This window comes from Salmo trutta, chromosome 4 (genome assembly GCF_901001165.1).
Source record: "Salmo trutta chromosome 4, fSalTru1.1, whole genome shotgun sequence".
NCBI classification, from domain to species: domain Eukaryota; kingdom Metazoa; phylum Chordata; class Actinopteri; order Salmoniformes; family Salmonidae; genus Salmo; species Salmo trutta.
Window position 1 is genome coordinate 1,115,682 of NC_042960.1, and position 26,747 is coordinate 1,142,428.

General features: G+C 40.6%; 1 protein-coding gene across 1 annotated transcript in view; it reads left to right on the forward strand.

Annotated features, from left to right (window-relative positions):
• Positions 1-26,747, forward strand: part of LOC115190188 (uncharacterized) — a 114,792-nt gene that overhangs the window by 82,246 nt on the left and 5,799 nt on the right. The window contains exons 16-21 of the mRNA XM_029748679.1: positions 2,741-3,010; positions 3,931-3,976; positions 14,096-14,319; positions 19,436-19,705; positions 25,027-25,296; positions 26,364-26,633. Coding sequence (XP_029604539.1) covers positions 2,741-3,010; positions 3,931-3,976; positions 14,096-14,319; positions 19,436-19,705; positions 25,027-25,296; positions 26,364-26,633 — 1,350 coding nt within the window. The remainder of the gene's footprint in view (positions 1-2,740; positions 3,011-3,930; positions 3,977-14,095; positions 14,320-19,435; positions 19,706-25,026; positions 25,297-26,363; positions 26,634-26,747) is intronic.

Here is a 26,747-nt window from a genome sequence, read left to right on the forward strand (position 1 = left end):
ACATCTCCACAGTATGATGCAGCCACCACCATGCTTCACCGTTGGGATGGTGCCAGGTTTCCTCCAGACGTGACGCTTGGCATTCGACCAAATTTTCTTGGTTTCATCAGACCAGAGATTCTCGTTTCTCATTTAGAAAAACTCCAAGCGGGCTGTCATGTGCCTTTTCTGAGGAGTGGCTTCTGTCTTGCCACTCTACCAAAAATACCTGATTATTGGAGTGCTGTAGAGATGGTTGTCCTGCAAGCTTCTATCATCTCCACAGAGGAACTCTGAAGCTCTGTCAGAGTGACCATCTGGTTCTTGGTCACCTCCCAGACCAAGGCCCTTCTCCCCCGATTGCTCAGTTTGGCCGGCCGGTCAGCTCTAGGAAGAGTCTTGGTGGTTCCAAACTTCTTGCATTTAAGAGTGATGGAGGCCACTGTGTTCTTGGGGACCTTTTTGTTACACTCCCCCAGATCTGTGCCTCGACACAATCCTGCCTCGAACCTCTATGGACAATTCCTTCGACCTCATGGCTTGGTTTTTGCTCTGACAAGCACTGTCAACTGTGGGACCTTATAAAGACAGGTGTGTGCCTTTCCAAATCATCTCCAATCAAGTTGTTGAAACATCTCAAGGATGATCAATGAAAACTGAATGCACCGGAGTTCAATTTCGAGTGTCATAACAAAGGGTCTGAATAACTTATTTATGTTTTTTTACTTCTACCTTTGCAAATATTTGTGATACATTTTAAACAAATACATTTCTGTCATTAAATAACCTCATGCCACAACTAGATAGTGAACAAACACAATGATCTCTTTCATAGATTCTTTAAACAATAAAATCTAATTCACCTACATTTCTAAAAATAGATATACACTGCTCAAAAAAATAAAAGGAACACTTAAACAACACATCCTAGATCTGAATGAAATAAATAATCTTATTAAATACTTGTTTCTTTACATAGTTGAATGTGCTGACAACAAAATCACACAAAAAGAATCAATGGAAATCCAATTTATCAACCCATGGAGGTCTGGATTTGGAGTCACACTCAAAATTAAAGTGGAAAACCACACTACAGGCTGATCCAACTTTGATGTAATGTCCTTAAAACAAGTCAAAATGAGTCTCAGTAGTGTGTGTGGCCTCCACGTGCCTGTATGACCTCCCTACAATGCCTGGGCATGCTCCTGATGAGGTGGCGGATGGTCTCCTGAGGGATCTCCTCCCAGACCTGGACTAAAGCATCCGCCAACTCCTGGACAGTCTGTGGTGCAACGTGGCGTTGGTGGATGGAGCGAGACATGATGTCCCAGATGTGCTCAATTGGATTCAGGTCTGGGGAACGGGCGGGCCAGTCCATAGCATCAATGCCTTCCTCTTGCAGGAACTGCTGACACACTCCAGCCACATGAGGTCTAGCATTGTCTTGCATTAGGAGGAACCCAGGGCCAACCACACCAGCATATGGTCTCACAAGGGGTCTGTGGATCTCATCTCGGTACCTAATGGCAGTCAGGCTACCTCTGGCGAGCACATGGAGGGCTGTGCGGCCCCCCAAAGAAATGCCACCCCACACCATGACTGACCCACCGCCAAACCGGTCATGCTGGAGGATGTTGCAGGCAGCAGAACGTTCTCCACGGCGTCTCCAGACTCTGTCACGTCTGTCACGTGCTCAGTGTGAACCTGCTTTCATCTGTGAAGAGCACAGTGCGCCAGTGGTGAATTTGCCAATCTTGTTGTTCTCTGGCAAATGCCAAACGTCCTGCACAGTGTTTGGCTGTAAGCACAACCCCCACCTGTGGACGTCGGGCCCTCATACCACCCTCATGGAGTCTGTTTCTGACCGTTTGAGCAGACACATGCACATTTGTGGCCTGCTGGAGGTCATTTTGCAGGGCTCTGGCAGTGCTCCTCCTGCTCCTCCTTGCACAAAGGCGGAGGTAGCGGTCCTGCTGCTGGGTTGTTGCCCTTTTACGGCCTCCTCCACGTCTCCTGATGTACTGGCCTGTCTCCTGGTAGCGCCTCCATGCTCTGGACACTACGCTGACAGACACAGCAAACCTTCTTGCCACAGCTCGCATTGATGTGCCATCCTGGATGAGCTGCACTACCTGAGCCACTTGTGTGGGTTGTAGACTCCGTCTCATGCTACCACTAGAGTGAAAGCACCGCCAGCATTCAAAAGTGACCAAAACATCAGCCAGGAAGCATAGGAACTGAGAAGTGGTCTGTGGTCTCCACCTGCAGAACCACTCCTTTATTGGGGGTGTCTTGCTTATTGCCTATAATTTCCACCTGTTGTCTATTCCATTTGCACAACAGCATGTGAAATGTATTGTCAATCAGTGTTGCTTCCTAAGTGGACAGTTTGATTTCACAGAAGTGTGATTGACTTGGAGTTACATTGTGTTGTTTAAGTGTTCCCTTTATTTTTTTGAGCAGTATATTATTTTGGAATTAAACTCTTTATTGATTATTTTCATTTACTTTCTTCTCTTTTAGCGTGGCAGCAACAATTTAGCAGAGGTGCAGCGCCGATGCTTAATGAATGTTTTGGAAACTTGTAATTTTTCTTATGTTACAAATGTAACATCTGTTTTGCGACTTATGCTTTATGTTATTTCTTGCCATATCAAAAGGGAGCCGTTTGTTTATACTTTTCGACTGCTATTCAACTTTGTCTGCTGATAAATATTTCTGGATTTAAACTGTAGCACTGATAATAATGTGTTTCCACTAGTTATCCCTGCTCCAGACCAGTTGAATGTTGACTCAGTGGACACCACATCAGCTGCTGTTAGCTGGAGCCAGCCACCAGGATTGGACCAAACCCAACATCATTACCAGATCTCCTACCACTGTCCAGGGACAGAACCACACATCACTACCACATCTTCACACAGCATCACTCTCTCTGACCTGCAATGTGGTACTCAGTACTCTGTCACTGTCTGCACTGTGCTGGAAAATGGAAAGCAAAGTCAACTGGTGTCAACAACCCTCACCACAGGTAAGGAAGTACCCAGCCTAAGTATTATGTCTGGTGTCAAAGTTGATATAACTTTGACTAGTTATCAAAATGACTCTAATGTAAATTAACTAATCATATTGGATGTGTCAGCATCGCATGTAAAGTTACAGTATATTCCCTGATGAGAAATATATGATAGTGAATTCCCCAGATCTCATAATGCAGTTTGGTGGTGAAATGAATAAATATTTTAATATTATCTGAGTTCATGCTTGATTCTATTCCTGTGAGTCATTATGTCAAGCTGTTGATCTGCCTCTGCTTGCTTTAACTTTATCAGTAGTACAGTGTAAAACACTTGTTATTGTGGAGTGGATTTCTTATCACAACAATCAGTGCTTAATTTGTAAATTGGGAGGTACCAGAACACCTCTAGTTTATATTGTTATAATTAATAGGCTGACACATTACCTTCAGCCCCAGAATATCTCACCACAGTGTTTCCATCTCCTCTTCTCTCTCGCTCTCTCTCTCTCCTTCATTCCTTTAGCCCCAGAATATCTCTCCACAGTGTTTCCATCTCCTCCTCTCTATCTCCTTCATTCCTTTAGCCCCAGAATATCTCTCCACAGTGTTTCCATCTCCTCTTCTCTCTCGCTCTCCTTCATTCCTTTGTTGAGGGGCAGTCAACAGTTTAATGATATATATTTAGTTGTGAAAACACATTAATATCGATGTCCCCAAACAGATTCCTCTTGGCTTTCGATGAAATTGATTAAGTCGACTTTCCACATTCCAGGCAGAAAGTCAGGTAGGCTACCGCCAACATGTCATCAATTCAACCGCAAATAATGCAACCAAGCATAGTTGGCCTACCATCCTATATGGAAAAAATAAAACTAATGGGAATATTAAATAACTTTAAACTGTAGCACTGACAATAATGTGTTTTCCCTTAGTGCTTCCTGTTCCAGACCAGCTGACTGTTGACTCAGTGGACACCACATCAGCTGCTGTTAGCTGGAGACAGCCACCAGGATTGGACCAAACCCAACATCATTACCAGATCTCCTACCACTGTCCAGGGACAGAACCACACATCACTACCACATCTTCACACAGCATCACTCTCTCTGACCTGCAATGTGGTACTCAGTACTCTGTCACTGTCTGCACTGTGCTGGAAAATGGAAAGCAAAGTCAACTGGTGTCAACAACCCTCACCACAAGTAAGGAAGTACTCTACTTAAAAATTGTATGTTGTCAACATTTATAATAATAATAATAATCATAGTAGTTGTCGAGGGTGCAACAAGCACGTCCGGTGAACAGGTCAGGGTTCCATAGCCGCAGGCAGAACAGTTGAAACTGGAGCAGCAGCACGGCCAGGTGGACTGGGGACAGCAAGGAGTCATCATGCCAGGTAGTCCTGAGGCATGGTCCTAGGGCTCAGGTCCTCCGAGAGAAAGAAAGAAAGAAAGAGAGAAAGAGAGAATTAGAGAGAGCATATTTAAATTCACACAAGACACCGGATAAGACAAGAGAAATACTCCAGATGTAACACACTGACCCTAGCCCCCCGACAAATAAACTACTGCAGCATAAATACTGGAGGCTGAAACAGGAGGGATCAGGAGACACTGTGGCCCGGACAGGGCCAAACAGGCAGGATATAACCCCACCCACTTTGCCAAAGCACAGCCCCCACACCACTAGAGGGATGTCTCCAACCACCAACTTACCGTCCTAAGACAAGGCCGAGTATAGCCCACAAAGATCTCCGCCACGGCACAACCCAAGGGGGGGGGGGCCAACCCAGACAGGAAGACCACGTCAGTGACTCAGCCCACTCAAGTGACGCACCCCTCCCATGGACGGCATGGAAGAACACCAGTACGCCAGTGACTCAGCCCCTGTAATAGGGTTAGAGGCAGAGAATCCCAGTGGAGAGAGGGGAACCGGCAAGGCAGAGACAGCAAGGGCGGGTTCGTTGCTCCAGCCTTTCCGTTCACCTTCACACTCCTGGGCCAGACTATACTTAATCATAGGACCTACTGAAGAGATAAGTCTTCAGTAAAGACTTAAAGGTTGAGACTGAGTCTGCGTCTCTCACATGGGTAGGCAGACCATTCCATAAAAATGGAGCTCTATAGGAGAAAGCCCTACCTCCAGCCGTTTGCTTAGAAATTCTAGGGACAATTAGGAGGCCTGCGTCTTGTGACCGTAGCGTACATGTAGGTATGTACGGCAGGACCAAATCGGAAAGATAGGTAGGAGCAAGCCCATGTAATGCTTTGTAGGTTAGCAGTAAAACCTTGAAATCAGCCCTTGCCTTAACAGGAAGCCAGTGTAGGGAGGCTAGCACTGGAGTAATATGATCACATTTTTTGGTTCTAGTCAGGATTCTAGCAGCCGTATTTAGCTCTAACTGAAGTTTATTTAGTGCTTTATCCGGGTAGCCGGAAAGTAGAGCATTGCAGTAGTCCAGCCTAGAAGTAACAAAAGCATGGATTAATTTTTCTGCGTCATTTTTGGACAGAAAGTTTCTGATTTTTGCAATGTTACGTAGATGGAAAAAAGCTCTTCTTGAAACAGTCTTGATATGTTCTTCAAAAGAGAGATCAGGGTCCAGAGTAACGCCGATGTCCTTCACAGTTTTATTTGAGACGACTGTACAACCATCCAGATGAATTGTCAGATTCAACAGAAGATCTCTTTGTTTCTTGGGACCTAGAACAAGCATCTCTGTTTTGTCCGAGTTTAAAAGTAGAACGTTTGCAGCCATCCACTTCTTTATGTCTGAAACACAGGCTTCTAGCGAGGGCAATTTTGGGGTTTCACCATGTTTCATTGAAATGTACAGCTGTGTGTCGTCCGCATAGCAGTGAAATTTAACATTATGTTTTCGAATGACATCCCCAAGAGGTAAAATATATAGTGAAAACAATAGTGGTCCTAAAACGGAACCTTGAGGAACACCGAAATTTACAATTGATTTGTCAGAGGATTTGATTTGTCAAACAACACAGATCTCTCAAGTTTTGAGGGAGTGTACAATTGGCATGCTGACTGTAAGAATGTCCACCAGAGCTGTTGCCAGATAATATATGTTGATGAGGAGTGGGACAAATTCCAGAGGCCACAATCAACAGCCTGATCAACTCTAAGCGAAGGAGATGTGTCACGCTGCATGAGGCAAATGGTGGTCACACCAGATACTGACTGGTTTTCTGATCCATACCCCTACCTTTTTTAAGGTATCTGTGACTAACAGATGCACATCTGTATTCCCAGTCATGTGAAATCCATAGATTATGGCCTAATGAATTTATTTCAATTGACTGATTTCCTTATATGAACTGTAGCTCAGTAAAATCTTGCATATTGCCTTTATATTTTTGTTCATTATAAAACAGCTGTATTCTTTGATTGGTAGAAGATACTGCTGTTCTGATTTCAGATTTGAATAGAAGAATAACATCCTCTAAGTGTTGTCTAACTTGTTGGAATAATGGTGAAAGTACCTAATCTGTGTTAAAAAGTCACATTGTTTACTAATTCTTAGAATATGCTCACCCAGTGCTAGCATCAAATCTAATGTTATTTGTCACATACACATATTTAGCAGATGTTGTTGCAGGTGTAACGAAATGCTTGTGTTCCTAGCTCAACAGTGCAGTAGTATCTAACAATTCACAACAATACACACAAATCTAAAAGTAAAATAATGGAATTAAGAAATCTATAAATATTAGGATGAGCACCGGCTGGAATGCGGTTTTAACCAATCAGCATTCAGGATTAGAACCACCCGTTGAATAATGCCCGGTCATCCATTGACAACATTAATTCAGTGAGGAAAGAGATGCATAAGCGCCAGGGTACCAACACCTTTCAACACATTTGTCTTGGCCCCTTAAATTACTAACAGCTGTTAAAAAAACTGGTAAACAGCTTCTAAATATGTTTCTGTTCGACATGAAAAAATTCTGACAATTGAGTAATGTAAAATATTAATATTTAGGAAAAGTCAGGGAAGGAGCAAGACGTGGTAATAATTCTCAGGGAATATTTTTTTTATTAACAAAATCCAACGTCAGTGTCCATTTGCCTATGGCGGTTCTAGTGTTAAACGGTGTAAAAGGAGTAGCGTTCCAAATAATAATAATAATTTTGAAATATGAGAAAGATTTAACCTCTCTAGGACCGGCGGGACGAATTCGTCCCACCTACGTAACAGCCAGTTGAATCCTGTGGCGCGATTTTCAAAACCTTTGAAATGCTATTACTTCAATTTCTCAAACATATGACTATTTTACAGCTATTTAAAGACAAGACTCTCGTTAATCTAACCACACTGTCCGATTTCAAAAAGGCTTTACAACGAAAGCAAAACATTAGATTATGTCAGCAGAGTACCCAGCCAGAAATAATCAGACACCCATTTTTCAAGCTAGCATATAATGTCACAAAAACCCAGAAGACAGCTAAATGCAGCACTAACCTTTGATGATCTTCATCAGATGACACACCTAGGACATTATGTTATACAATACATGCATGTTTTGTTCAATCAAGTTCATATTTATATCAAAAACCAGCTTTTGGGGAATTTACTAACAATTTACTAAATTACTCACGATAAACGTTCACAAAAAGCATAACAATTATTTTAAGAATTATAGATACATTACTCCTCTATGCACTCGATATGTCCGATTTTAAAATAGCTTTTCGGATGAAGCACATTTTGCAATATTCTGAGTAGATAGCCCGGCATCACAGGGCTAGCTATTTAGACACCCACCAAGTTTAGCCTTCACCAAAATCACATTTACTATTAGAAAAGTTTGATTACCTTTCCTGTTCTTCGTCAGAATGCACTCCCAGGACTTCTACTTCAATAACAAATGTAGGTTTGGTCCAAAATAATCCATAGTTATGTTCCATCAGCGACGTTTTGTTCGTGCGTTCTAGACACTATCCCAATGGTAAATAACGGTCACGCGCACGGCGCATTTCGTGACAAAAGATTTCTAAATATTTCATTACCGTACTTCGAAGCATGTCAACCGCTGTTTAAAATCCATTTTTATGCCATTATTCTCGTAAAAAAACGATAATATTCCGACCGGGAATCTGCAATTAGCTAAACAGCCGAAAGAAAATACTGCACGGGGTCGAATCGGACACGCGCCTAATTCCATTGTTCTCTGATAAACCACTTGGCAAAGGCGATTATGTGTTTCAGCCTGAGGCTCCCTCGTCATCGTTCAGGTTTTTAACGGGCTCTGAGAGCCTATTGGAGCCGTAGGAAGTGTCACGTTACAGCTAAGATCCTGACTCTTCAATAAACAGAAGCAAGAACAACAACACCTTGTCAGACAGGCCACTTCCTGCATGAAATCTTCTCAGGTTTTTGCCTGCCATAGGAGTTCTGTTATACTCACAGACACTATTCAAACAGTTTTAGAAACTTTAGGGTGTTTTCTATCCAAAGCCAATAATTATATGCATATTCTAGTTACTGGGTAGGAGTAGTAACCAGATTAAAATCGGGTACGTTTTTTATCTGGATGTGAAAATACTGCCCCCTAGCCCAAAGAAGTTAAAGTGGGACGTTTGCTTTCGCAAGTCACATCAACAATTTTAGTAAGTAAAACTTCCTAACACAGGGTGTTAACACTAGATAGCATTTCCCCTTTTTTCATGAATAAATGGCTGTAGCTAGCTGGAACAAGGTCAAAACACGTTTTCCAACTCGGACAATAAACGTTACAAAATCGTCATAAGATTCATGAAACATTTAGTTAACAGTTAACTATCTCACTATTTTAAGATTGACATTGTACTTGTGCACATTCTGAACCTTTAACTATGGGAAAATTAAGAGACAGGAACATGAGGTTCTTTCCATTTTGGCTGCACGGGAGGATAGGGTGAGAGATCAGTGAAAATGTCACTTACAGTTGACCTCTTGCTTCTCCAAAAATTGTTAAAAAAATGATGAAACATTTAGTTAACCTTTTTGTTCACTATTTCATGACTGGCATTGTACATTTGCAAATTTAAAATAAGACAAATAGCTAAGAAGCCAAGCCAAAAGCTGGGCTGTCTTGCCAGTAAGTGATGTCACATTAACCTCTCACCTCTCCTCTGCAGTGAAAATGAATGCAGCTGGTTCCTGCCTTATAATTTTTCCTGTTTTCAAATATTTGTAATGTGCAAAAATACAATGTAAATAGTGAAATAACATTTAACTAAATGTTTCATGAGTTTGATGAGGATTTTGTAATATTTATTGACCAATTTGAAAAACATGTTGACATTGTGCCAGGGGCTTAGCTAGCTGCTAGCTAACTAGCTACATCAGTGAATAGGAGGGAAACACTAGCTAGCTTTACCACCCAGTGTTAATACATTTTACTCATTAAAAAAGTTACTGCTATGAGTCTGAAATGGGGAATTACATTTCAATGGTTTGAGTACAAATATGATAAATCTATTCAAGAAAAGTCTATGCTCATCAGTTATGCTTTATAAATGGGGAAAATAGAAGTTACATTACATTGACTGCATATAATTCATACATACAGTGCATTCGGAAAGTATACTAATTTCCACCTTTTGTTACGTTACAGCCTTATTCTGAAAAGGATTAAAGAAAACATTTCCCTCTTCACAATACCGCAAAATGACAAAGCAAAAACAGGTTTTTAGAAATTGTTGTAAATGTATTTAAAAAAAACGAAAAACAGAAATATCTTATTTTCATAAGTATTCAGGCCCTTTGCTATGAGACTCACAATTGCGCTCAGGTGCATCCTGTTTTCATTGATCATCCTTGAGATGTTTCTACAACTTCATTGTCCACCTGTGGTAAATTCAATTGATTGGACATGATTTGGAAAGGCACACACCAGGTCTATATAAGGTCCCACAGTTGACAGTGCATGTCAGAGCAAAAACCAAGCCATGAGGTCGAAGGAATTGTCCGTATAGCTCCGAGACAGGATTGTGTCGAGGCACAGATCTGGGGAAGGGTACCAAAACATTTATGCAGCATTGAAGATCCTCAAAAACATGGTGGCCTCAATCATTCTTCAGTGGAAGAAGTTTGGAACCACCAAGACTTTTCTAAGAGCTGGCCGCCCGGCCAAACTGAGCAATCTGGGGAGAAGGGCCTTGGTCTGGGAGGTGACCAAGAACCAGATGGTCACTCTGACAGAGCTCCAGAGTTCCTCTGTGGAGATGATAGAAGCTTCTAGAAGGACAACCATCTCTACAGCACTCCAATAATCAGGTATTTTTGGTAGAGTGGCAAGACAGAAGCCACTCCTCAGTAAAAGGCACATGACAGCCCGCTTGGAGTTTGCCTGAAGGACTCTCAGACCATGAGAAACAAGATTCTCTGGTCTGATGAAACCAAGATTGAACTCTTTGGCCTGAATGCCAAACGTCACGTCTGGAGGAAACCTGGCACCGTCCCTACGGTGAAGCATAGGGGTGGCAGCATCATGCTGTGGGGATGTTTGTCAGCAGCAGGGACTGCGAGACTAGTCAGGATCGAGGGCAAGATGAACGGAGCACCCAGAGCCTGGACTGGAACCCGATCAAACCTCTCTGGAGAGACCTAAAAATAGCTGTGCAGCGACTGTCGTGGAATATTCTAATCAAGTGGGAGAGACATTTCTTCAAACAATCATCTTTATTCAATATCTATGAATTATTGCAATAATGAAACCGTCGACCCCACACTCCGAAGTGTGTGTTGCCGAGAGCTTAAAATCATACAGAGAATACAGGGTCTATATATAGCAGACCTCAAAATGCTTAGTCATGGCTGGCTCCACTCCTCCCATGCAGATTCAGGACACCATAACCCACCCTGGGTTCATCCTGTTGTCCATCTGCACGGGGGTTGTTATTTTACTCCTCCAGGCTGTTTCCCAGATGCAAGTATGAGAACAAACAATTAAATGTTTGTTCTATTCCTTCAGGCTATCTCTATCTTGAGTCACACACACCACATCTTATCTATGAATGCAGACTCAGTCAGACCGGAGACATACGTCTCACATGCACCACTAATCATAGAATGGAATGTAGCTGTAAAGTTATTTATAACCATGCCATCACTTAATCAGTTGCCAGCCCAAACTTCAAAGACTCCTCTCAGTTCACTCAGAAATGAGGAGAGGTCTAAGAACCCTACTCTGTTGCATAAAACAACCATTCGGTGCATAAGGATTATTATAACAATCTTGTAATTTTGCTACCATATGATGCTCCCCATCCAACCTGACCTACCTTGAGAGGCTCTGTAGAGAATAATGGGAGAAACTCCCCAAATACAGGTGTGCCAAGCTTGTAGTGTCATACCCAAGAAGACTCGAGGCTGTAATAGCTTCCAAAGGTGCTTCAACAAACTGAGTAAACGTTCTGAATTGTAATGATTTCGTTAGGAGAAGTATCGGAGTCAGGCGCAGGACACAGGGATGAGTGCAAACAAAACGTGTTTACTCAAAACCATAGTAAAACTTCTCCCACAGCAATAATACATGGTTGGGAGAAAACACCTCCAACAACCACAAAACAGGAAACAATCATGGACAAGACAAACAGGAAAGGCAGGGGGTTAAATAATGAACATAATCAGGGAATCATAAACAGGTGCGTACAATTAAGACAAAACCAAACTAACAAGGAAACATAGATCGGTGGTGACTAGTAAGCCGGTGACGTCGACCACCGAACGACGCCCGAACAAGGAGAGGGGCCGACTTCGGCGGAAGTCGTGACATGAATACTTATGTAAATGTAATATTTCCGTTTTTTTTATTTTTATTCATTTGCAAAAAAATAAATTAAAAAAAACTGTTTTTGCTTTGTCATTATGAGATATTGTGTGTAGATTGATGAGGGGGGGGGAACGATTTAATCAATTTTACAATAAAGCTGCAATGTAATAAAATGTGGAATAGGTCAAGGGTTCTGAATACTTTCCGAATGCGCTGTAGATATTTAATGTTGGTGTTATATATCAGAGTGGCAAACAATACAGTTAATTACCACAAAGTGCTCAGCTATAAATGTGCTTAGCTACAGTATAAATGTTTTATGATTGGGAAAATAGATTTGACTTTACCTTGACTGCATAGAATTCATACATAGACCCTTCATGTATGTGTTAGACCAGTATGACCCATTTTATTGTGATGTGGAGGAGGTCTGTTAATGAGTTACGAAAGAGTTATCATATGAGTCTCAACTACACGTTTTGATCTGTAAAATTGACCCTGACGATTCACCCCTGTGGAGATATTCATGCATTATTGACCTCAAGGAGAAGAATAAGAAGTTTTATTCCAGCTGGTGGGGGAAATGGGGCTGGTACAGGCTATATATCAGCATAATCTGGTTTGGCCTTTTGGCATATTCACTAACACTGGCATTCCAGAAGTACACTTTAGAGAACAGCCATAATGATGACACTATGCTGTTATTGTAATGATGCATCTATAAAGATACCTACATATGAGCTCCTACATAGCATGACATGACCTGTTATAACACGTTCATGAAATGCTTATAGATATGTAATGAATGGATATGGATATATAGTGCAAATAAATTGTTACTAACTAATCCTAATGGATGTGTCAGCATGGGATGTAAAGGTACAGTATCTTCCCTGATTCGAAATATTATGGTGAATTCCTCATCTCATAATGCTGTTATGTGTTGAAATCAATTCAAGTTTATTATAATATCTGAATTCATTCTTGCTTCTATTCCTGTGATTCATTATGTCAAGGAGTTGTTCTGCCTCTGATTGCTTTAACTTTATCAGTAGTACAGTGTTAAACACTTATTATTGTGGAGAGGATTTATAATAAACATTATTTTCATTTAAATATTTTTCATTTTTGGTGGGGGGGGTGTCGGCAACAATTTAGCAGAGGCACAGAGCCGTTAATAAATGAATATAGCGGAAACTCTTCATTTTTGTTGAATTACAAATCCAACTTATGTTGTGTGACTTCTGTTTTTAGCTTATTTCTTCCCATATCGAAAGTAATTGCAAGCTGGCCTTTTCTACTTTTTGACTACTATTGTTATTTTCCTCCTGTAATATGCTCTGTATTTCTGGAGTTAAACTGTAACACTAACAATAATGTATTTTCCCTTAGTAATCCCTGCTCCAGACCAGCTGACTGTTGATTCAGTGGACACCACATCAGCTGCTGTTAGCTGGAACCAGCCACCAGGATTGGACCAAACCCAACATCATTACCAGATCTCCTACCACTGTCCAGGGACAGAACCACACATCACTACCACATCTTCACACAGCATCACTCTCTCTGACCTGCAAGGTGGCACTCAGTACACTGTCACTGTCTGCACTGTGCTGGAAAATGGAAAGCAAAGTGAACTGGTGTCAAGAACCCTCACCACAGGTAAGGAAGTACCCTACTTAATTATTATGTCTGGTGTCAAAGTTAATTAAGCTTTGACTAGTTATCAAAATGACTCATGTGAATTAACTAATCGTAATGAATGTGTCAGTATGGGATGTAAAGTTACAGTATCTTCCTTGATGAGAAATATATGCTGGTGAATTACCCAGATCTCATCATGCAGAATGGTAATGAAATCAATAAACGTTTTAATAATATCTGAATTCATGCATGATTCTATTCCTGTGAGTCATTATGTCAAGGAGTTGCTCTGCCTCTGCTTGCTTTAACTTTATCAGTACTACAGTGTAAAACACTTTGTTATTGTGGAGAGTATTTATAATCACAGCATACATGTTTTATTATTTTAATTTGTTTGTGGTTGCACTAATTTAGCAGAGGTGCACTGCCATTAGATATGAATGTAGCGAAACGCTTAATTTTTGTTACATTACAAATCCAACTTCTGTTGTGTGACTTCTGTTTTTAGCTTATTTCTTCCCACATCAAAAGGAATTACAATCTGGCCTTTTCTATTTTACTACTACTCTTATTCTTGTCTGTAATATATTTCTGGAGTTAAACTATTTCACTAACAATAATGTATTCCCTTAGTACTTCCTGCTCCAGACCAGCTGACTGTTGACTGGGTAAGCATCACATCAGCTGCTGTTAGCTGGAGCCAGCCACCAGGATTGGACCAAACCCAACATCATTACCAGATCTCCTACCACTGTCCAGGGACAGAACCACACATCACTACCACATCTTCACCCAGCATCACTCTCTCTGACCTGCAACCTGCTACTGAATACTCAGTAACTGTCTGCACTGTGCTGGAAAATGGAAAGCAAAGTGAACTGGTGTCAAGAACCCTCACCACAGGTAAGGAAGTACCCTACTTAATTATTATGTCTGGTGTCAAAGTTAATTAAGCTTTGACTAGTTATCAAAATGACTCATGTGAATTAACTAATCGTAATGAATGTGTCAGCATGGGATATGAAGGTACAGTATCTTCCCTGATGAGAAATATATAATGCTTAATTCCCCAGTTCTCATAATGCAGTTTGGTGCTGAAATTAATTAACAGTTTAGTAAACTGTGAATTCATGCTTTCCTCCATTCCTGTGGGTCATTATATCAAGGAGTTGCTCTGCCTCTGCTTGCTTTAACTTTATCAGTACTACAGTGTTAAACACTTGTTATTGGGGAGAGGATTTTTAATCACACCATTCTTTTCATTTAAATATTTTTTTTAATTGGGGGGGGCGTGGTGACAACAATTTAGAACCTGTTCAGCGCCGTTGCTAAATGGATATAGCAGAAATTCTTCATTTCTTATTACATTAAAGACGGATAAAAATTTACAGGATGGTTACCTGGAGGAAAATGGGGGAGGGTCATGCTTTTTCAATTTCAGTTAATGGGAGGGTTTAGTATTTTTTTTCTTTGTTTTTTTCTTCAGTATTTTATAATTAGTTGCTTATTGTGGTATATATCAATGTGTGGCTGATTCCACCCCTCATCTCTGATTTTCGCTGGGCGTGCAATATCAAGTAAGCCTATAGGGTATTTACTGTGGTCTCATTCAAATGATCAATAGCCCATAGGCTATAAGCTACGAAGTGTATGCTCAGAGAAGCACAGAGCAAAGTTATATTTCTAAGGCTGCTGGGATTGTGTAAAAAAACTAGGCTGCGCTAGCCTATGTTCTGTTCAGTTTAAGAAGGAGAGCGCAAATATGAGGAGGATCAAAGGTCAACTTTGATAGCTTGCTAGTACTATAATTTATTTTATTAAAAACAACATGTTTCTTGCCCATGATGTATTTATCAGAGTTACTGACCTCACAATAAGCCAGATTCGAGTAACTTACATTGTGGTGTTGAAACTTGACGCAGCCGCTGCAAATTCAATCGGAAATGGACTGCTCATAGTGCTGAAAGTAGGCAAATTCCAGTAGGCATAAGTCATTTCAACGACTTCATTTTAATTAGACTTTACTAACAACAAGAGGGCTTTGTGTTGGAGCCTATTTCTTCCTATTTAAAAAATACGAGGTAGACCTACCTGTTTAACAGACTAATTTAGGCTATAGGCTGCTATATCCATAGATTTGTCGGTCAATTCCTCCACCCACCATGCACTCTTTAAATTATCTACTTCTGCGTCACTTCAGATCCGGGGTTGATCTCGGGCTGTGTCACAGCCGGCCACAACCGGGAGACCTATGAGGCGGTGCACAATTGGCCCAGCATCGTCCGGGTTAGGGGAGGCTTTGGCCGGCTGGGATGTCCTTGTCCATTCACGCTCTAGCGACTCCTTATGGCGGCCAGGCGCTGGACGCTGACTTCGGTCGCCAGCTGTACAGTGTTTCCTCCGACACATTGGTGCGGCTGGCTTCCAGGTTAAGCGAGCAGTGTGTCAAGAAGCATTGGGCTTTGCGGGGTCGTGTTTTGGAGGGCTCATGGCTCTCGACCTTCACCTCTCCCGAGTCCGTACGGAAGTTGCAGGGATGGGACAAAGCTGTAAGTCCCAATTGGGGAGAAAAAGGGGTAAAAAGTACCAAAATAAATAAATATATAGTCTACCTTTGTAACAGTGTAGGGCTGTTAAGTTAAAACCAAGACTCTAATTGAGGGTGTTTGAGAGGGTATTCCATAGGCCTACCTTTGTCACGTTCTGACCAGTAAAGGGGTTATTTGTTATTGTAGTTTGGTCAGGACGTGGCAGGGGGGTATTTGTTTTATGTGGTTCGGGGTGTGTTAGTATATGTGTTTATGTAGAGGGGTGTTTGTTTAGAGTATTCCGGGGTTGTTGGTTATGTTCTATGTTTCGTATTCTAGGATCTGTCTATGTTGTGTATTTCTTTGTGTTGGCCTGGTATAGCTCTCAATCAGGAACAGCTGTTCATCGTTGTTGCTGATTGAGAGTCATACTTAGGTAGCCTGTTTTCACCTGTCCCTTTGTGGGAAGTTGTTGTTGCATAGCTGTGTTTAGTCTGCAATCCTGTTCGTTCGATCGTTTTCTTGTTTTGTTTGTTCAGTGTTAAATAAAGTCACTATGAGCACTCAACCCGCTGTGCCTTGGTCCACTACGTACGACGACCGTTACAACCTTTTATTAAAGAAAATGGTGAAAAGCACAAGTCTACCCCTTGTTAGCTTAATATTTTGAAAACAATAAATTGGCTCCGATTATATAAAGTGAGTTAATACAGTGCTTTGGTCCATGATGCTTTATGCTAGAAACAAGCTGTAAAATACCTGGGAAAGATGTGACTCCAATGCGAAAGGGGATATCATTGTTTTGTTACTTTGACATCCATAGACTGAGCTACAACCTTCTATAGCCGAGGACACAAAAAATAGACTTTGTTTGGGAAGAAATCTAATTCTTTCACTTTGAATTAATTAAGCTATTCACTTTCTGTAATATGAAGAAGTTTAAACCCAAACAGCTTTTAGGGACACACTTATGACCTTCTCTCGTTGGGTTAAGTCATGGAAGAAGAGTAGCCAGCAGTTAACCTATTGGGGCTAGGGGGCAGTATTTGCACGGCTGGATAAAAAACGTACCCGATTTAATCTGGTTACCACTCCTACCCAGTAACTAGAATATGCATATACTTATTAGATATGGATAGAAAACACCCTATAGTTTCTAAAACTGTTTGAATGGTGTCTGTGAGTATAACAGAACTCATATGGCAGGCAAAAACCTGAGAGATTCCTTTACAGGAAGTGGCCTGTCTGACCATTTATTGGCTTTCTTTGTCATCTCTATTCATTACAAAGGATCTCTGCGGTAACGTGACACTTCCCACGGCTCCCATAGGCTCTCAGAGCCCGGGAAAAAACAGAATGTCGTCATTGCAGCCCCAGGCTGAAGCACACACAACCTCTCTGGGCTAGGTGGCACCAAATCGTCCCACCTACGTAACAGCCAGTTGAATCCTGTGGCGCGATTTTCAAATACCTTAGAAATGCTATTACTTCAATTTCTCAAACATATGACTATTTTACAGCTATTTAAAGACAAGACTCTCGTTAATCTAACCACACTGTCCGATTTCAAAAAGGCTTTACAACGAAAGCAAAACATTAGATTATGTCAGCAGAGTACCCAGCCAGAAATAATCAGACACCCATTTTTCAAGCTAGCATATAATGTCACAAAAACCCAGAAGACAGCTAAATGCAGCACTAACCTTTGATGATCTTCATCAGATGACACACCTAGGACATTATGTTATACAATACATGCATGTTTTGTTCAATCAAGTTCATATTTATATCAAAAACCAGCTTTTTACATTAGCATGTGACGTTCAGAACTAGCATACCCCCCGCAAACTTCCGGGGAATTTACTAACAATTTACTAAATTACTCAAAAGCATAACAATTATTTTAAGAATTATAGATACATTACTCCTCTATGCACTCGATATGTCCGATTTTAAAATAGCTTTTCAGATGAAGCACATTTTGCAATATTCTGAGTAGATAGCCCGGCATCACAGGGCTAGCTATTTAGACACCCACCAAGTTTAGCCTTCACCAAAATCACATTTACTATTAGAAAAGTTTGATTACCTTTCCTGTTCTTCGTCAGAATGCACTCCCAGGACTTCTACTTCAATAACAAATGTTGGTTTGGTCCCAAATAATCCATCGTTATATCCAAACAGCGGCGTTTTGTTTGTGCGTTCTAGACACTATCCGAAATGGTAAATCAGGGTTACGAGCATGGCGCAATTCGTGACACAAAAATTCTAAATATTCCATTACCGTACTTCGAAGCATGTCAACTGCTGTTTAAAATCAATTTTTATGCAATTTATCTCGTAAAAAAGCGATAATATTCCGACCGGGAATCTGCGTTTCAGGTAAATAGAGGGAAAAACAGAAAGACGGGGGCGGCCAGTGCACGAGCCTAAGTCCTTTGTCTACTGATCGGCCACTTTACAAAGGCGATAATGTGCTTCAGCCTGGGGCTGCAATGACGACATTCTGTTTTTTCCCGGGCTCTGAGAGCCTATGGGAGCCGTGGGAAGTGTCACGTTACCGCAGAGATCCTTTGTTTTGGGAAGAGATGTCAAAGAAAGCCAATAAATGGTCAGACAGGCCACTTCCTGTAAAGGAATCTCTCAGGTTTTTGCCTGCCATATGAGTTCTGTTATACTCACAGACACCATTCAAACAGTTTTAGAAACTTTAGGGTGTTTTCTATCCATATCTAATAAGTATATGCATATTCTAGTTACTGGGTAGGAGTGGTAACCAGATTAAATCGGGTACGTTTTTTATCCGGCGGTGTAAATACTGCCCCCTAGCTCTAACAGGTTAAAAAATATTCTGCTAATATGTAAAAGAATGTAGAATTGCATGAAATGTTTCTAAAAGGCAATTTTTTTCTCAGACCTGCAATTATGACGATAGATTCATGCAATGCTTTTACTATAAAGGAGATCTTTCCACCACTACTCTTGTTCAGGGTGGTCTACGACCCCACAACCTTCTGGCCCACAGCCTTGTATGTTATCATGATTCCTGCATTGCCATGCAATGCTTACAGGATGAAGAACAGTTTCTAAAACTGCATATATGGCACTCTGGTTTGTCCAAGAACTGAGGGTAAACGGTACACATGTTCTCTCCTATCCACTTTATTTTAATTATAATTTTGGGTATATTGGGGGGGTCACTTTTTATTTCCAAGCATTCAGGCAGGGTTTAGGTAAAATATATTTTGCTGAAGGGAGGGCCATCGATTTTCATTTCGGAGAGGTCTGATTTTCTCCATGTAATCCTTATTATAAATATTATTCACTCGCTTACAAATCCTACGTCTGTTGTGTGACTTCTGTTTTTAACTTATTTCTTCCCATAACTAAATTAATTGCAAGCTTAGCTTTTCTACTACTACTCTTCTTCTTGTCTGTAATATATTTCTGGAGTTAAACTATTTCACTAACAATAATGTATTTTCCCTTAGTACTTCCTGCTCCAGACCAGCTGACTGTTGACTGGGTAAGCATCACATCAGCTGTTGTTAGCTGGAGCCAGCCACCAGGATTGAACCAAACCCAACATCATTACCAGATCTCCTACCACTGTCCAGGGACAGAACCACACGTCACTACCACATCTTCACACAGCATCACTCTCTCTGACCTGCAACGTGATACTGAATACTCAGTAACTGTCTGCACTGTGCTGGAAAATGGAAAGCAAAGTGAACTGGTGTCAGCAACCCTCACCACAGGTAAGGAAGTACCCTACTTAAGTATTACTTCTGGTGTCAAAGTTAATTAAGCTTTGACTAGTTATCAAAATGACTCATGTAAATTAACTAATCGTAATGATGTGTCAGCATGGGATATGAAGGTACAGTATCTTCCCTGATGAGAAATATATGATGGTGAATTTCCCAGGACTCTTAATGGAGTTTGGTGTTGAAATCAAGCTTTCTTCCATTCATGTGAGTCATTATGCATTATGTCAAGGAGTTGATCTGCCTCTGCTTGCTTTAGTTTCATCAGTAGTACAGTGTTAAACACTTGTTATTTTGAGGAAGATTCATAATCACAACATTCTTTTAATTGTTTAAAAAAAATTCGGGGGCGCGTCGACAAAACATTTCAACCTGTACAGCGCCGTTGCTAAATGGATATTGCAGAAATTCTTCATTTCTTATTACATTAACCTCTCTTGGGCAGGTGGGACGCTACCGTCCCACTCGCCAACAGCCAGTGAAATAGCAGGGCGCCAAGTTCAAAACAACAAAAATCTCGCAATTCAAATTTCTCAAACATACAACTATTTTACACCATTTTAAAAATAAACTTCTCGTTAATCCAACCACATTGTGTCACGTCCTGACCAGTAAAGGGCCTATTTGTTATTGTAGTTTGGTCAGGACGTGGCAGAGGGTATTTGTTGTACATATTTTTGGTTATGTGTTTATATAGAGGGTTATTTTGTGTAGAGTGTTTCTGGGTTTAGTGGTGTATCTATGTAGAAAGGGTATTTGATTTTAGTGGTTCGGGGTTTATTAGATATGTATTTATGTAAGATGGGGTGTTTGATTTAGGTGTTCTGGGTTGTTGGGTATGTTCTTGTATTGTATTTCTAGGGGGCTGGTCTAGTGTTGTATTTCTGTGTTGGCCTGGTGTGGCTCTCAATCAGGAACAGCTGTACATCGTTGTTGCTGATTGAGAGTCATACTTAGGTCGCCTGTTTTCACCTGTTAGTTTGTGGGAGATTGTGCTTTGTGCCTTACCGGCCTGTTATTCGTCGTTGTGTTTTCATATACATGTTTGTTTTGGGCTTTCCTTCTTTGTCCGTAATAAATAAGATGAGTGTACATTTTCCCGCTGCGTCTTGGTCTTTACCCTACGACACCCGTGACACATTGTCCGATTTTAAAAAGGCTTTACGGCGAAAGCATAGCATTAGATTATGTTAGGACAGCACCTAGACTAGAAAAACCACATAGCCATTTTCCAAGCAAGGAGAGGTGTCACAAAAAACAGAAATACTGCTAAAATGAATCACTAACCTTTGATGATCTTCATCAGATGGCACTCATAGGACATCATGTTACACAATACATGTATGTTTTGCTCGATAAAGTTCATATTTATATAAAAAAAAAACATTTTACATTGGTGTGTAATGTTCAGAAATGTTTTGCCTCCCAAAATTTCCGGTGAATGAGCACATCAATTTACAGAAATACTCATCATAAACGTAGATAAAATATACAACTCTTTTTCAAAGAATTATAGATACACTTCTCCTTAATTAACCTGTTAGGGCTAGGGGGCAGTATTGACACGGCCGGATAAAACACATACCCGATTTAATCTGGTTACTACTCCTGCCCAGTAACTAGAATATGCATATAATTATTGGCTTTGGATAGAAAACACCCTAAAGTTTCTAAAACTGTTTGAATGGTGTCTGTGAGTATAACAGAACTCATATGGCAGGCCAAAACCTGAGAAGATTCCATGCAGGAAGTGGCCTGTCTGACAAGTTGTGTTTCATCTTGCCTCTTTTTATTGAAGACTGAGGATCATTGCTATAACGTGACACTTCCTACGGCTCCCATAGGCTCTCAGAGCCCGGGAAAAAGCTGAACGATATCGAGGCAGCCTCTGGCTGAAACACATTATCGCTTTTGGCAAGTGGCCGATCAGAGTACTATGGGCTTAGGCGCGTGCCCGAGTCGACCCCATGCTTTATTTTCTTTCGTCTGTTTACCTAAACGCAGATTCCCGGTCGGAATATTATCGCTTTTTTATGAGAAAAATGGCATAAAAATTGATTTTAAACAGCGGTTGACATGCTTCGAAGTACGGTAATGGAATATTTAGAATTTTTTTGTCACGAATTGCGCCATGCTCGTCACCCTTATTTACCCTTTCGGATAGTGTCTTGAACGCACGAACAAAACGCCGCTATTTCGATATAACAATGGATTATTTGGGACCAAACCAACATTTGTTATTGAAGTAGAAGTCCTGGGAGTGCATTCTGACGAAGACAGCAAAGGTAATAACATTTTTCTTATAGTAAATCTGACTTTGGTGAGTGCTAAACTTGCTGGGTGTCTAAATAGCTAGCCCTGTGATGCCGGGCTATCTACTGAGAATATTGCAAAATGTGCTTTCACCGAAAAGGACATATCGAGTGCATAGAGGAGTTCTGTATCTATAATTCTTAAAATAATTGTTATGCTTTTTGTGAACGTTTATCGTGAGTAATTTAGTAAATTCACCGGCAGTGTTCGGTGGGAATGCTAGTCACATGCAAATGTAAAAAGCTGGTTTTTGATATAAATATGAACTTGATTGAACAAAACATGCATGTATTGTATAACATAATGTCCTAGGGTTGTCATCTGATGAAGATCATCAAAGGTTAGTGCTACATTTAGCTGTGGTTTGGGTTTATGTGACATTATATGCTAGCTTGAAAAATGGGTGTCTGATTATTTCTGGCTGGGTACTCTGCTGACAATCTAATGTTTTGCTTTCGTTGTAAAGCCTTTTTGAAATCGGACAGTGTGGTTAGATTAACGAGAGTCTTGTCTTTAAAATGGTGTAAAATAGTCATATGTTTGAAAAATTGAAGTTTTTGAATAACGTGCCACGGGATTACACTGGCTGTTGAGTAGGTGGGACGCTTGCCCATAGAGGTTAATGCAACCGCTGTGTCAGATTTCAAAAAAACTTTACAGCGATAGCACTCTTTGCAATAATCTGAGTACAGCGCTCAGTCATGAAACCAAACCCGCTATTTTGTGGAGTCAACAAAACTCAGAAATAGCATTATAAATATTCACTTACCTTTGATGATCTTCATCGGAATGCACTCCCAGGAATCCCAGTTCCACAATAAATGTTCATTTGTTTCGATAAAGTCCATATATATGTCCAAATACCTCCTTTTTGTTCACACATTCAGTCGAGTAATCCAAATGCTCTGTGCTCGTGCAGTAAGTTCAGACGAAAAGTCCAAAAAGTTATATTACAGTTCGTAGAAACATGTCAAACGATGTATAGAATCAATCTTTAGGATGTTTTTATCATAAATCTTCCATAATATTCCAACCGGACGATTCCTTTGTTTTCAAAAAAGAAAAGGAACATAGCTAACTCTCACGGGAGCGCGCCACTGAGCTCATGTCATTTTCTCAGTCATCTGATTCCAAGACCTCTTATTCTCTCCCCATTCACAGTAGAAGCATGAAACAACGTTCTAAAGACTGTTGACATCTAGGAAGTGCAAAATGACCCCACAGACACTGTATACTGGATAGGCAATCACTTGAAAAACTACAATCCTCAGATTTCCACACTTCCTGGTTGGATTTTTCTCAGGTTTTTGCCTGCCATATGAGTTCTGTTATACTCACAGACATCATTCAAACAGTTTTAGAAACTTCAGAGGGTTTTCTATCCGAATCTACTAATAATATGCATATCCTATCTTCTGGGCCTGAGTAGCAGGCAGTTTACTACGGGCACGCTTTTCATCCGGACGTCAAAATACTGCCCCATACCCAAGAGAGGTTAAAGACTGATAAAAATGTCCAGAATGGTTACCTGGAGGAAAAATGGGTAGGGTCATACTTTTTGGGAAGGGTTTAGTATTTTTTTAAATCTAGTCCAGGGGAAGGTTAAGTAATTTGTAATTGATTAAAATCAATATTTCTCAGTGTTTTTTAATTAGTTGCTTATTATGCTATATATCAATGTGTGCCCGATGCCGCCCCTCATCTCTGATTCTCCGCTGGGCGTGCAATATCAAGTGCGCCTATAGTTTATTTAGTGTGGTCTCAATCAAATGATCAATAGCCTATAAACTATAAGCTACAAAGTGTATGCTCAGAGAAGCACAGAGCAAAGTTATATTTCTAAGATGGCTGCTGGGATGGTGTAAATAAAACTAGGCTGCACTACACACAGCAATGGATATTCCAACCCTGAGCCACGTGTGCTGATGCCACTTCTTGGATGGCCGGGAGGGGGTGGGTGTGGACCTAGAGACAGCAAGAGGAGTCAGACTAAGTGGGGGATGGAGGACTTGAATGTGATCTCTTTGGAGTTTGAGTCAGTCTTTACCATTACTGAAGATTTAAAAAAAATATTATTTATTTTATTGAACCTTTATTTTAGCAATACATCAAATAAACAACACATATCTATAAACATATTGTTTAGAGTAGGGGGAACATTGTGGTGAAGTGTGTGTACCAATGGTAAATAAGGCTGTTGAGGGCGGTTTGGTGCAGTTCCAGTCATTCCATTGCGGCCATTCCACTCCATTCCGGCCGTTGTTGTGGGCCATCCTCCCATATCCAGACTCCACTGACATACATACAGTTGAAGTCGGAAGTTTACATACACCTTAGCCAAATACATTTAAACTCAGTTTTTCACAATATCTGACATTTAATCCTAGTAAAAATTCCCCCTGTTTTAGGTCAGTTAGGATCACTACTTTATTTTAAGAAGGTGAAATGTCAGAATAATAGTAGAGCGAATTATTTATTTTTCAGATTTTATTTCTTTCATCACATTCCCAGTGGGTCAGAAGTTTACATACACTCAATTAGTATTTGGTAGCATTGCTTTTAAATTGTTTAACTTGGGTCAAACGTTTCAGGTAGCCTTCCACAAGCTTCCCACAATAAGTTGGGTGAATTTTGGCCCATTCCTCCTGACAGAGCTGATGTAACTTAGTCAGGTTTGTAGGCCTCCTTGCTCGCACACACTTTTTCAGTTCTGCCCACAAATCTTCTGTGGGATTGAGGTCATGATCTCAATCTCAACATCATTCCAATGCAAGAACCCCCACCCCACCCCCCCAAAAAATGTGCAGCGGAAAATCTTTATTTTTGTTACAAGTCCAGCTATTGTTGTGTGACTTCTGTTTTTAGAATATTTCTTACCCAAATCAAAAGGAATTGCAAGCTGGCCTTTTCTACTTTTTGACAACTATTAAACGTTTTCCCCCTGTAGTATATTTCTGCAGTTAACCTGTAACACTGACAATAATGTATTTTCCCCTTAGTACTTCCTGCTCCAGACCAGCTGACTGTTGACTCAGTGGACACCACATCAGCTGCTGTCAGCTGGAGCCAGCCACCAGGATTGGACCAAACCCAACATCATTACCAGATCTCCTACCACTGTCCAGGGACAGAACCACACATCACTACCACGTCTTCACACAGCATCACTCTCGCTGACCTGCAATGTGGTACTCAGTACTCTGTCTCTGTCTGCACTGTGCTGGAAAATGGAAAGCAAAGTCAACTGGTGTCAACAACCCTCACCACAGGTAAGGAAGTACCCTACTTAAGTATTGTCTGGGCAAAAACTGGTTGAATCAACTATTTTTAAGCGTCATTTGTCAACGTATTTTGACATGGAATCTACGTGGAAAATACATTGGATTTGAAAAAGTTATCAACAAACTGTTGGTTTGGGGGGAGTAATTCTACTACAGGATCATGTCATCATGGTAACCACATTTCAACATAGATAAACCTTTTGTAAAATGTGTTGGATTTGTACCTTTAAAACAATTTCAGATCTTCAATGTAATATCCACTATCAGAATAAATAAACAATCGGCTCGGCAGAACCTCCTACCTGAGAGTTGATCTACCCTTTTGTCTCTCAGGGTTTTAACCTTCTTGGCTATGATATTTGTCAGTGGCCAAAAAAATCTAAGTAAGAAAATGTTACTAAATCAAATCAATCTTTATTTAAGGTGCATTTAAAGTTTGATTCAGTCATCTTCTTTAACTTAGATTTTTGGTTGAGATGTAGACGTGAATCTCACATGTCAATTATTAATTTGTAGACAAACTGGAATTAAAGCCAGACAGTGGCACAGATGGAACTATCCAGGCAGAATATAAATCACATTCAAATGTTGCTATGTGATTGCGTTGACAACCAAACACAATTCAATATCTCTTTTGAAATACAATAAATATCCTATTAACTGGATGTCTCTAACTCAACCAAAAATGAATGTTAAAGGATGGGATTAAGCCAGTTGTTCAGATGGAACTATCCAAGCAGTAGTTACATCTCCTTTAAAGCTAGAATCCTTCATTGAAATCAGTAACAAAGCAGAGCACCCCGCCTCAGTTTTGGTAAAAAGCTGACAGATGGGCCTGGAGAAATGTAACCACTCAAACGCAGACAGAACCATTCATGATATCAACATTATAGACCATGTTTGTGTGACTTCTGTTTTTAGCATATTTCTTACCCATATCAAAAGGAATTGCAAGCTGGCCTTTTCTACTTTTCAACTACTATTGTATTTTTCCCCTCCTGTAGTATATTTCTGGAGTTAAACTGTAACACTAACAATAATGTATTTTCCCTTAGTACTTCCTGTTCCAGACCAGCTGAATGTTGACTCAGTAGACACCACATCAGTTGCTGTTAGCTGGAGCCAGCCACCAGGATTGGACCAAACCCAACATCATTACCAGATCTCCTACCACTGTCCAGGGACAGAACCACACATCACTACCACGTCTTCACACAGCATCACTCTCTCTGACCTGCAAGGTGGTACTCAGTACTCTGTCACTGTCTGCACTGTGCTGGAAAATAGAAAGCAAAGTCAACTGGTGTCAACAACCCTCACCACAAGTAAGGAAGTACCCTTTTTTTTTTTTTTTTTTAACCGTTATTTTACCAGGTAAGTTGACGGAGAACACATTCTCATTTACAGCAACGACCTAGGGAATAGTTACAGGGGAGAGG